A 13,490-nucleotide genomic window follows, 5' to 3' on the forward strand; every position below is an offset into this window, starting at 1 on the left:
GCTGCTGGGAATCACACCCAAAGTGAAAACACTTAGAGAAGGCTGCAAAAAACCACCACTAACAGAACGCACCGGTCCTACAAAAGACTCGGTCTGTATGCTAAAAGGTTCTGCCTGAATTTTGATCTCTTATGACTGCCATAAATAAAACAAACACAACAATACAATACAATACAATACTCCCAGACATAACAGTTGCAGTGAAGCCAAGGTTCAAAGTCACAGCACCTTGAACGTGGCTGTAACACATCTTCCTCTGAATGATCCAATCACTGAAAGATGCCAGGAAAAGAAACAAGAGGCAGGAAGCAAAGTGAGATCATTACCTCAAACTGAATCCTGGGGTGCTCCAGGAATGTGATCCCGACACCGAGTATACCTGGAAAATGACTGTCAGGCATATGCTAACAACCGAGCATTTCTGTAATTACCGGTGTTGGTCCTTAAGGTACCAGCTGGGGAATTTACAGTGGGAGGCTATTAGTTCCACTTGGAAGAGAACAAAAAAAGCCGCCTTTTGCAGGCTTGTCAGCTTGTGTGTCAGGGGGAGGATAACACAGGAGAAGTGAAGGGATGGGGCTCGACTAGCTTCAGGCAAACCTTCATCGTATTTTATAGTCTGAACTGAAACGCTCGAGTTACATCAAGGGACTTAACACGCTTATTTTTTACGCTCACTTTTTCTGTTTTATTATTTAACACTCTTTATTGAAACAATGCAAATAAATACACATTTAAGTCGTTTTTCTTGTACGGCTGGTCTCTAGTGCCCATCGGCCTTTCCTAGTCGACTACTATTCATTACCGAGGAGTTGTCTCAGCCACATGCAGCAAATTAAGAGCGCCAAGGGTTGTTTCAGTCTAGTGCTTCAGTCGAAGCAAAAATAGCCTGATGTGATTAGGCTGTTCAGCTGTTGGAGGAATTCAGAGTCAAGGGGCTGAGGCTGGATAGATCCATAGGGCTTCAGTGGGTTGTATGGTGTGAGAAACAGGGTGTGAACCTGGGTCTGGATGGTGCTTTCCAAATTTAACAACAATATCCCTGGTGATGTCAGGGTTGTTGTAGGTTGGGCTAGAAGGTTTAAATGTTAGAAATGGACAGTTTGGAAGAAGAAGGGAATTTTAGAGGCAGGGGGAGGTTAATGAAAGACGGCCCAGTTACATTATGGGAGAAATTCAGTGTTTGTGAAGCTTGACCAGTGCTTTGGACTAAAAATATGAATATCTCAGCCTCTGTTTTCTTAGTTGGACAGAGTGCTCAACCCTGATGTCATCTACCAAAGTGTAAACCTACTGGCACAAGTTGCCTTTACAAGCAAAACAGCAGGGATTTACACCTTTTCCCTTTTTCTTTGTTTTCTCTACACATATACATGTCTGTTGCTCAACAGGTGCTAGTCAAACATGATGAGGAATCAGAATAAGAAACCATCTAGCCTAAGATGGGTTAACACAAAAGCTGGTTTTTAATTCATCATGACTAATGGCTGGTATATAGAGCCTGTATTACCCAAACCTCTGCAGCCTGCTCTTTAAATGCTGCTGCCACTGCTCTGTGACAACCTGTTAGACAAATAGGCCCTCCAAATGGCAAGTCTCGAAATGTGAAGAAATCTAATTAGCCTCCCTTCTAACTCCACGAGTGAGGCAGACAGACGGATGGAGGGAAATTAAAGACCGACTAGAGTCTAAGATAAGGAGAAAAAGAAAGGTAAAGGAGCATGTGTCCAAGGTGTGTCTGGTAAATGTGACGTAAAAACAGGCAAATGTCGATTTTTATGTCATGTGAGTGACAACTAACCTTAACTGAGATGGGGGGTGGGGCTATTTTAACTTTGTTACACTTAGCCAATGCCAAACTACCATGAAACACTGTGGATCCATCTGAGTGTAGCACAGACATGCATTGAGGATGAGGGGAAAATGAGGCCAGGTCTGAGCCAAGGAGCTGACAGCCTTCCTGTCTCACTTTTATTGCTCCACAGCAGCAGCCAAGCTCAAGTTTGCATTGGCAGCGACTGGGCACCCTCAGACGAATCCAATTCATGCTTTTGTTTTTGCTCCGTCATACACACACACACACGTATAAATGAAAAAACACAACTGTACACTTCCCCACACAGTCCATGACCTCCCACACACACACACCACATGTCCTGGACAGACGCCAACGTTATGTATACCGCACAGAATCTCATGATATTCACAGACACCACACAGACAGACACATTTTCTACATCCCCCTTCATTTTCTTCTCAGGCATGTGAAAGTATATAGGCCCTCGTGTTGTCTGGTCTCTGGCAGAGGGCCAGACACAACATGGCAGTGGAAACAGCATGCTGCTGGATCGTGCTCCCTCATGGACACTGGATACACTGGCACAGCACATTGCACAGACAGACAGCAAACAACAGCTGCTTTAAACACAACGTATGCAATCAGAGTCATTGCTGAACGCTGTGAAGAGAGCTCTGACCAGATCAAAACCAACACCTGAACATGCTCCCTGACAATGTCTTGACTGTGTGATTTGTAACTTTGGGGCTGAAACAACACAGAGGTTGTTCCACATTAAAATGCCAGATATGCACGGATCATTTCAAAATGACAGTCGCAACTTTAACAGAAGACACACTAAACCAAAAGGCATCTCTTAGTTCACAGTATTAATACACCAGTATTCTCACATGACAAATAATTAAGCCAAGCACTCATTTTAAACAGCTGTATTTCAGATATTTCGGTAGCAATAAAAGCAGAAAACCCAGTGAAATCCCAGAGGGGCTTAATGTGCCAGTGTAGAGCACATGCACACCTGCAAAAGCCACATCAGACAGACAGCAAAGCTGCAGAAGCTCCACCACTACTCACAGTCTTTTCAGTGCTGGCAACCCAAGGAAAGCGCCGGGTTCAATACGACTGATCATGTTACTCCGCAGGTCCCTGTGGAAGCAAAGAGAATTTTGAGTGATGAGCAAATAAAACAGCAACAAAACAGTAAATGTAACAGTAAACATGGTTACTATGTAGGAAAACACATTGTGCACATACATTTTTTTAAATTCAGTGAAAAACACCCAGACCTCCACTGACATCACCCACCTACTGTTACTGTATAGCTGCAGTCACTGACAGCTTGATGCTCAGAGATGCTCTCTAGCTCTCACACGTACACACACACTTCACTCCGGGTTTCAAAGGCTTATGGTCAGAGGATGCCTGCAGTGCTCGCCTGAGCTGGTGCTGCCTAGTCACTCATTAAAATGAAGGCTCAGGAGGCTCCCTAGTCGCCACCTGAACCCACACAAAGGGCCTCAGGGCAGGGTATCTCTGCCCGTTTGATGTCAGGGAGCTGTCATCTGAAGACGGGCAGGTGGCCATAGATTAGTCAGCCAAAAAACATCTAATGCCTGTTACAGCTTTTGATGTGAACTAGCAGAGCTGGCTTCTGTGTGCAGGAGTGATGAGAGGAAAAGGAGAAGGCTAACTTATAGCTAGTAAGAGCTGGGTGGGTATTTGGTGCACAGAAAGCCTTGGTGAGTCTACTACCTACCTACCTACCTACCTACCAGCCTGTCTGTTCCTGGAGCCAATTTATTTTTTCCTGGAGTTGCAGCTATTAGAGTTGAGGGAAAGCAGGACACAAACACAGAATTCAGCATGTAAATGAGGAAGTTCTGACACAGAATCCTACTCGTGTGTGTTCACCAAAACATGAAAATTACCTTTGCCAACATTTTAGTATGGAAAAATGAATAAGATTCAAGATTCAATTCTAAGTATTATAAGAAGCTTTAACCAGTTCTTAAAGACTCGGTAACTGGACGATAACTGCAGGGGGGATATAATGTATAGGCCTGGTGGGTTCAGGGTCTTTCATCTTACTTCTGCCAGCGTGCAGGATGGAGGTGCAAGATGCCTGAGCGTGTAATGTTAATTTTACCTGTGATCCTTTGAATAAATCAGCACTGTTTTGAAGTTACTTGGACTGTCTCGTCTCTCAGAGTTAGCATGGTAATAAGAACTGGATCCTACATAAGTGTGTTCCAGAACTTGGAACACAGCTGTAAAGAAATGGCACGGTGGTTTTTCAGGGCACACAAACTGCCTTCCAATGGCGTTATTCATACTAAACGAAATGTGACACACGTTTTGGCACGGTGGTTTTTCAGGGCACACAACCTGCCTTCCAATGGCGTTATTCACACTAAACAAAATGTGACACACGTTCAATTTGCATAACTTCTGTTCCAAGATCATTATCTGACAGAGGTTTCCAGGCATGTCAGTGCAAAATTTAAGTGAGACTATGTAATTTTTGCTGAACTGTGGCCAATGTGGCTACAAATGTCAACTGCAGGGTAACAGCCCTTTTCCTTAATTTCCCACAATTCTCTTGTGCCAGAATAATCCCAGGTTTATCCTGTAAAACATTGGAATTCTGCATGCTGACTGAGATGGGGGATGTGACCACAGGCAGAAAACTACAGATGTGTGTGTTGAACTGAGCAGGATGCATGTTATTTTTAATGTCTTTTCGTTTGTAAAAAGGGGATTGTGTTTAAAAAGTTACTGAGGCTTGCTTTATACTACAGCTGAAGCAAATTAGAGCCTTGTCAACAGTGTCTTTCTTTAAAATCTGCACTAAATGCAGCATCGCAATATCCAAGTCAAGCTAACTTTCTTGCATACTTACCTCCACGAGTATTGTGCCCTTCATGAATAGACAATTCTTCAGAAAACACTGCACACTAGAAGCATTAATCTTGCTTCATTTTCCACAGTAAGCATTCCACCACAGCAGTGGATTTAGTAAGGAAGCTTGTGACGGTCGCCTAGCTCGGCTCCCATTTCTATGAGGAGAGTGATAATGGGGATTTTGTGTGGCTTATTTCCAAGCAGAGACACCTTTGGCCCTGACAAAACACAGCGGTCTCCACAGTTACTCTGCAATGTCATGCAGAGTGTCGAACAGGGGTAATTGATTCTCTACCCCTCGCTGTCACACACAGCCAGCTGCTGTCTCAGTTGTCACGGCTGCATATAGGCAGTCCAAATGAGGGGGAGTTTCTTTGTAGGGTAAGAAATAAAAAAGAAAAGCTGTGAAGGCAGGAGGAGGGAGGGATTGAAGCTGGAGAGCCTCAGCATATTCAAACACACTCACACAGCATGTTTTTCTTTCCTCCTGGAGAGTTTGATGAGAAAGGCAGCGAGTATGATTGAAGGTGGGAGGGAACGGGAACATTTTAGAGAGGGTGAGGCTTCAACATGCAGAGTGTGTGTGGGAATGGTGGCGTTCACACCTCTGACCTCATTACAATGACAATAGCAAGCAAGCCATCTACAACCTTGCTCCACTGGTTGAGGGGTGAGGTCTGTGAGGCACAGTGGGGGCTGGTTTTGGAGGTAAACTTGGCTATGGATTGATGAAACAATAAGCAGAACAAAGCTTGAAACCATTGACTGGCCATTCACAGACAAAACACTTTTAAGGCTTTCTTGATTCACAACAATTCAAGTCTTGAGCCCACAGGAAATTTACCTGCAAATTCAATCTAGAGGCAGATGAATAACGACGTCGCCTTAAGAAGAGCCATGCAGGACGAGTTAAAACAACAAGTTATGACCACACGATGAAAGAAGAAAATACTGTAGACGTGTTATACTAACACTGTACCAGTAGCCTCCAATGGCAGTAGAGTCACATACTGTATGTCTGTGCTGCATGACAGAAACAGACAAAAATACACTGCTGTCTGGAGAAGTTTGCAAAAAATATCAATGGTCTGTGACTAATAAAATCAATTAGCATCAGTAAAACTTCATCTTCTTTCTGAACTGATATAACAAAGCTAAATGTAGTTAATATGGCCTCGTATGCCTTCTAGATTTTGGACCTTTCTAACTTGACTGGGGAAACAAGCTCTTGGAATTCCATGTTAGTGCAGTCATGAGTTACTGCAGACTTGGGTAAGAGCACAGCCATCAATGGTCTGGTTATTTCATCTGTATGAAACCATTCCAGAGTGATAAATCAGCCATGGCCCCTATGTGTGGGCCCAGAGCCATTTTCTTGAATTCTCTAAAGTAAGGAAACATGGGTGATGACATTCCAGTCACATGGCATCAACATTATCTCATCATTGTTCGAGTCTCACTGATCATACACAGACAGACTTTAAGTGCCTTCACCATCTAGAATTCAGCCAGTTCTCTGTTTTTTCCGAGCAGTTTCTTCATTCCAAAGAGTCTCCTCCGTGATAAAGTGCAGACACTTTACAAACTTTATTATGTACTACTCCTTTTGTGGGCGGTTGTCCCTCTTACTCCTGATGAGGAATGCATGCCCCAGCCCTGGGGGCTATATCTATTATTAGCATTTTCTAGTACCATCTCTGGTCTTTTACCATAGACCGATGGACCTCACTGAGGCCAAGTGCCGGGTGGATGCCTACTCTTCTTCCGTGACATGGATGTTCCACTGGCAGGAGGCCAGTGTCTGTTTCAAAAACTTCCTGCCCTATAAGCCAAACATTTGGGAGTACTGGGTGCCTCCTGCTAATGCACTGGTAGGTACAACATGAAATACTGTGAAGGTATTTGACAGTGGCATCAATGTGCAGCCTGAATATCTGCTTTGTAAGATGGAAAAGATTACTTTTTAAAGCCAAGATTATTTCTTCTATTAGGGCTAGAGGTGCCAAGTTAGGTTTTACTTTAAGATGCAGTGGAAACAACAGCAAAGAGAAAGTTTAGGGTGTGACTGTAAACATTTAATAATCATACAAGTCCCTAGCAGAAAGAGGGAAATAGGAAAAGTACTCACAATTTCTCCAAAACAGTCAATCCAAAGAAGGATCCATTTCTGAGCTCTTGAATCTTATTGTTGTTTAAAATTCTGTGGAGAGAAAAATATGTATAAACACAAGGCAATGGACAAAAACACATATCTGAATTTTAACAAAGTCCACAAAAAATATCAGGGGTTCTAATATGGTAGCAGATGATGTGCAATGTCTTTTCTTGCACAAACATGTCTTAATTGCAAGTTACACAACAGGTAATTGTATTTTTAATTTATGAAGCAATCACCAGACAAGCGTGACTCGGACACTAAGAGAAACTACAGGAATCACCTACCAAACCTAAACCATGGACGTTCTGCTGTGCTGATGACGTGTAGGGCTTTAACCACACATTCCTGTCACTACTATGTGACCATCGTTAGCACTGTTCTCACGTCGCTTGCTCAAGTTTTTACTGACGTGGATCCCCAGTTACCTCAGCATATTGGACACTGCTTTGACGGCAATGATTTGTCTTGTTTTGTTACACTTTTACATTGTATAGAAAGAAATACCACTGCTTTAGAAGCAGTGTAAATATGGCAAACCCTCAAATCTGTATGTAGATCATTGCCATCTACCATCCCCACTGCCCTGAGGATGTCTGTAGCTAGACCGTCTGCCTTTTACTGTCTGTCCCTGGATGTTGGCCTGAGGTCTCTAGACTAAAGAACCATATATGGAGTTTCTTCAGGCTAGGCCTCAAATGATGCGGGAATGGGGGGGGTGTCTCCCTTATCTTGATCCATAGATGAGACCTGCTTGAGCTCAAGCCAGGAACAAGCTGCAGGGAGATCCTATCTCACATTCTGTCTACTGATACAGATGCTATAAATCTCAATGACATTTATAGAAAAGTCATCTCTGAAACCAGAACTTATGCTCTGAATCACAGAATATCAGAACATTACTGGCCTTGACTTTACCTTCCAAGTGAGTAAACAGGATGTAACCCAAGATAATCCAGCGTTCTTTTGCACTTAATATCTTTGAAAGCGTACACATCTGGCTGTAGGCACATTATCCAGGTAAAGACTAAAACCAACCAGCCACCACACACCCTCACAGGCATATAGCGTTTTAAGGTCAAAGCCGACCAATGGTCTCGCAACACTTCCATTATGCTATGGAGGCTTTTAAACAAAGAACGGAGAGCTGAGGGCTGCAACTCTTCGACAGGCTTTCACATAAAGTTCAGGCCACCGTAGTGCCCATAAAAACTCTTCTGAAGTGACATATTTTGAATATAATGGATGGAAAAGTGAGCTTCATCTCAAATGGAAATGAGAACTGATCCAGTGGCTGAGGTGCTGCAACTTGCCAAGGTAATTTTTGCAGTTTCTTGTTCAAAACAATTATCCAAGTATGAAAACGTTTCTGTTGCATTTGGATTCATTTAGAGATTCTGTGCCAAAGTGTGGAGATTGCTGCTGAAAGGATATACTGTATGTTCTCCATGTCACTGAGTTAACCTCATATAAGCTCTTTTTGCCTCTTCATTCTTGTAAGTCATAGGCCTTGCAGTACCCTCTTCCAATGTCCAACAGGCCAAGTCATTAGAGCCAGGTGTTCACCACAGAACTCTATGGTTGAACGGAAAGATGATTTGCCCTACAAACACCAGGATATAAGCACGAGCAGTAATGTGCACACAGGCGAGAAGGCCTGAAATAGCCTTAGCTCACGTCTACACACTAAATTGAATTGATTGTGTGGGATTAACTGAGACTTGAGGCAACCTGGCAAAGTCAAACCTCACCAGGTCTGCGAAATGAAAGGATGCGAACTGACTAAATGTGCAGCTGTGAGGTTCTTCACCTTTGGGATTTTGCTTTCTTCTACAAACACTGTGGAAAAGCTGAGAAAAACACAGGAGCATTCCTTTAGACTAATGGTTTGCCTGGAAAGCAACACAAATAAATCCTCTTAGGATATGAATGACAGCAGACACCTGTGTTATGGTTACACAAGCACTTCAGAAGCTCCCAGCGTTGCGTAGCAGCTTTTTAATGCTGGGGAGAACAGACACATCAGATGGCTGACACTGATCGCACATTCAAAACTAATGCATCTGTATTTTTACACACAAAAAAACCAACTAATGCATCTGTATTTTTACACACACACAAAAAAAACATTTTCCAGCTCTAAAATCCAAAGGCAACCTTTTTCACAGACATGAAAGTGAAGTCTAAAGGAAACCAGATGAGGATGCAACCCTAACTCCGAGTTTTCACTGCTGTGAAACAGGAGTTGCACTCCAACGTGTCATCAAACTAAGCACATTTTTCCTGCAGTGAGAAAGGAAATCCCTGCTTTCTTCCCGACATTAATCCTGCACTGCTGCGCTGCAGAGGCCAGCACCAGGTGCACTTGTTTGCATTGTCCAACCCCGGTGCTCTGTGAATGGATCCTGAAAACACTAAACAAGCCCTGTAAAGAAACATGAACCGGGTGAGCACAGAAAGCTTAAACATAGCCAGTTCCTGTCTGTGTGGGTATGTAGGCTGAAACCTAAAACAGGTACACAGAAATAAACGCTCACGTTCGCACCCATACAGACTACTCACAGAACCTGATTTGTCCTTCAGTGTGAGGCATGGGTTGAATTCAAACCCTCACATATCATCTGACAAGGGAGAACGGGCCAGTTGTAAACACGTTTGTGTCATTTCCTCTCGGATTACACGTGGGGCGTCAGTTGGCAGGCTCGTAGAATTTAAAGGCAGTAAATTTACACCAAAAACCTGTGCAGTCAACATAAATTGCTGTTTCATTGCCACTTATGTCTACAAGGAACACTGTACAGAGTTCCACTGGTAAAAGATGATTGTGTTTTCCTATAACAAATACCCAAAAGTACAAAAAAAGAGAGGGTGGAAGGAATTCCTGTGAGCTGCACAGCTTGTCTGAGCTCTCTAATTACATCATTCTTGCTCCTTAGAGGCCAGCCTCGACGCTAGAATGCTTCAGCTCAGTGCTAAATCACAAGAAACTTGGCTCAACCACCAATCCACCACTGTCAGAACACGATGAAAGACTAAATTCTATGAATATTGCAGAGAACATGAGGGTAAAGCAATAGTAAGGTAAAGTTTTTATCATTTTAGCTGAATCTCCCCATCACTTATGTATATTTGTCACCACTGTTCACCGTTTTCAAAGTAAACAAAGGTTCTATGAAGCTAATTGTTCCCATATATGGATAGTAATTCACAGAGCCAGGTGAATCAACACAGTGAACCTGTGTTTGTTTTGTGGTAATGCAGCTGAGTGGACCAGTTCCTTTAAAAGTCTGCCTGTGTGGTGGGAAGCTCCAGCATCTGAGCTGTCAGGGTCAGGGAGCATCACATCAGGGGTAGATACACTGCAAATGGTCGCTTCCTACTCTTGGGAAAACACTCGTCTTTTATCTGTATTTCTATGTTACAATAATGTACCAAAAAGTAAAAAGTCAAACCTCTACAACTGCTTTAAAACTGTCCTACAATGACTACGGACCAATGTGCATGATCTGAAGGTTTGACCCTATTACTCTGAAAGGTACTTCAAAGTAATGTGCATGTGATTTGTAACAAACAAGTTAAAACTTGCAAACTCACTGCAATGGTCTTTTAACTCCTAACTTCTCAGCCAACGTTCTCCCTTTCTTCTTCCCGGAGTCTATCATTTGTTTTCAATGCCTGCACCCTGACCTGGTGTTCTCAGGTTGCTCCCATCGCTCACCACCTCAACCACAAAGTCTTTTTTGCTGGTGTCATTTGTCAAACACAGTGATGATCACACTACATTTTAAATCAAAGTTAATAACACAGTGCAGTAGATGCTTCAGGAATCTGCAGGAACATTTTATGACCTCATCCCTGAGGCTGTAAACAGGTGTGTTTCATACGTTTAGGCTGTCCAAACAAAAACTAACAACTGCATCAATAACGCTGATGACTGCCTGTGGTGCTGGACATCCAGCAGGGTACAACACTGGGCTTTAAGTGTGTTGTCAATACTAAAATTACTACACAAACTAGATGTAACCCCATCTGAGCGTATACATTTCTGCCAGGTGTAAGGATTATCATTATTATTATTATTTCACAGCCAGTGATTTGGTGAGATAAATGTCTTGCATGAGTCCTGATTTAGTTGCCACAATATCTTCTGGTGCATGCATCACCACACTACAGAAAGACAGGAGGTTTATTTACCCATTGGAGTCTGCAGCTGTTAAAGCCTGATGTGTGGTTGGCATGGACCAGAGTAAAGCTCAAGCCATATTGATCATTTAACAAATCATTTGATCAGCAATGCCCTCTCTAAATTATGAATATGTAGAAATGAACTGCACATTTATTTGGTTAATTATAGGCCAGGGCTTTTCAGGGTTGGAGACCAAGCTGTAGCTACTTTGGTGCCACTGCGAGGACTTGGAGCTGTTTTTGTAATTCTTAAAGTATTTAAAAGTAGACAACAAATGGAAAAATCGGCCATGTATATATTCCATACGCTGTCTTCTACGGTGGTTAAGGTCTATTTGTAAACCATTAAGAGTCTTAGTCTGTTGTGAAACAGGTTTGGTGTAAAATGACTGGAGTACTCACAGTGTTACTGTTCTGTTGGGGAAGGAGTCCGGGGGCAGCACCTGATGAAGCTCCATGTTGCTGCACACCACCTTCCTGTCGGCGCTTTTGGACCGTTCATCATATGATTTGCAATCAGATGATACCAGAGACCCGCCGCCACTCAGCAGCAAAATCACAAACAACCGCAGCAGATCCACCGTCATTTTCACGCACGACCACAAAACCACTGTAGCACTGACAAAGGGAACGTCCTGATACTACACAGGGCAGAAGGCTGGTCGATAATGAGTAGCTTTGTTAGATAAAAGTGGCCTGAAAGCCAGACAAAAATGTTGTCAGTATCTTGTTTGGCTCAAGCGAGCCTTCCTCCTCCATTTCCCGCAAAGCTCGGCGGTGTTCAGTCCGACAGAGTAGTACTCCTTTGTTTGCCAAAAGACTCATTTATGATTCCCCTTTAATCCTGGCGTTGTGCACATTTCCACCAAGCCTACTAATTCCAGACAGGTAAGACACTGACTATGCTCGTTGGTTACTGAATAACTTCCCCAGTTGTTGTGAGGTTTTCTTTGTTACGCAAAGCGTGGGACCAAGTCTTTTCCATGGGAGGCGGCTGCATCCCAGGTTATCCGCACTAACTTAAGGAAACGCGGCCAGGCTTGTTCCAAAACCCCACTTCAATTCCACAGTACTTTGTTCTGGATACTGAACCAAACCACAGCGAGTAAACTTTCCCCTTCTTCGTTTTCCAACAGGAAATTGCTCTGGGGAAAAGAAGACCTACGAACGCGCGGAAGCACTTTTCGCCTCAAAATGTGCTAGAAATTCTCTAAAACTAAATAAAAAGTACCACATCACTACATCCGAAGTTGTTGCTGTGTGTTTGGAAAGTATTCCAATCGAATTCCCTCTCCATTGAGAAATCCTCCTTCCATGATCCTGCTCCAGACTCCACAAATGTCAAGGCCGATGGAATTCAAACCATATCCGGGCCACATTTTCAGAATAAAAGCCCTCCACGAATGTGTTTTTCTCAATTCGGGCTCCAGTGGTGGATAGCAACTATAGCATAAAAATGCAGCTCTATCCCTCTTATTTATCCCTTTATATACCTGTTTTACTCAAGTATTTCAATTTTATTGTGAATTATAGGCTACTTTGGGAGGAAAAAAAACTCAACGTTTGACTTGATGTTACCTCATTTCAATCGATTTATGCTAGAAAATCAGTCAGAATCAGCTTTATTAGCCAGGTGTGTCGGACACAGGGGGAATTTGACTGGTACATCGGCTCTCAATGTGTATGTACATATCCCCATGCAAGGGGCAAGTAAACAGACCAACATATGGCTGTATAACAAAAAAAGGCACTTTTAACAAGCAACAACCAGGGCAAACCATGCATAATTAATCAGTATAAACGGGTAGTACAAAATGCAGACAGACAGGGGAATGCCCATCGAGATGAGATAATAGGAATGAGGTAGAATAAGAGCAGAGTACTTAAAATAGAGACCAAGGTAAACAGTAACTAGCACAGGCTGTGTAATATACCAAAAATTGGCAGTATTAAAAAGCAACAAACAGTGCAAACAATGCAAAATAAGCAGTATAGATGGCAGTAAACAATGGAAGAAACAGAGGCCTGTACAAATCTGTATGATCTGTACGAGCTATATACACAGGTATTGCACTAAGGGTTATTGTCCAGTTATACTGTCATTGGTCGAGTGTTCATCAGAGTGATGACCCTATGTCTGTCTTGGTGCACAGTGACCTGTAACGCCGTCCAGAGGGGAGGAGTTCAAACAGATTGTGTCCAGGGTGTGAAAGGTCAGCAATGATCCTCTCCGCCCTCCTTTTGACCCGTGAGGTGTACAGGTCCTCCATGGAGGACAGGCTCACACCAGTGACCTTTTCTACAGTCCTGACTGTCCGCTGAAGTCTGTACTTGTCCTGTTTGGTTGCTGAGCCAAACCAGACGGTGATGGAGGTGCAGAGAACAGACTCGATGATTCCTCTGTAGAACTGTATCAACAGCTCCTGGGGCAGGTTGAACTTCCTGAGCTGG

General features: G+C 43.1%; 1 protein-coding gene across 1 annotated transcript in view; it reads right to left on the reverse strand.

Annotated features, from left to right (window-relative positions):
• Window positions 1-12,418, reverse strand: part of adgra3 (adhesion G protein-coupled receptor A3) — a 23,295-nt gene extending 10,877 nt beyond the window's left edge. Inside the window, 3 exon segments of the mRNA XM_020611441.1 lie at window positions 2,873-2,944; window positions 6,828-6,899; window positions 11,442-12,418. Of these exon segments, the coding sequence (XP_020467097.1) occupies window positions 2,873-2,944; window positions 6,828-6,899; window positions 11,442-11,626 (329 nt within the window). The 5' untranslated portion in view covers window positions 11,627-12,418.
• Window positions 12,419-13,490: the final 1,072 nt, after the last annotated feature.

This window comes from Monopterus albus, unplaced genomic scaffold, assembly GCF_001952655.1.
Source record: "Monopterus albus unplaced genomic scaffold, M_albus_1.0 scaffold113.1, whole genome shotgun sequence".
Lineage (NCBI taxonomy): Eukaryota > Metazoa > Chordata > Actinopteri > Synbranchiformes > Synbranchidae > Monopterus > Monopterus albus.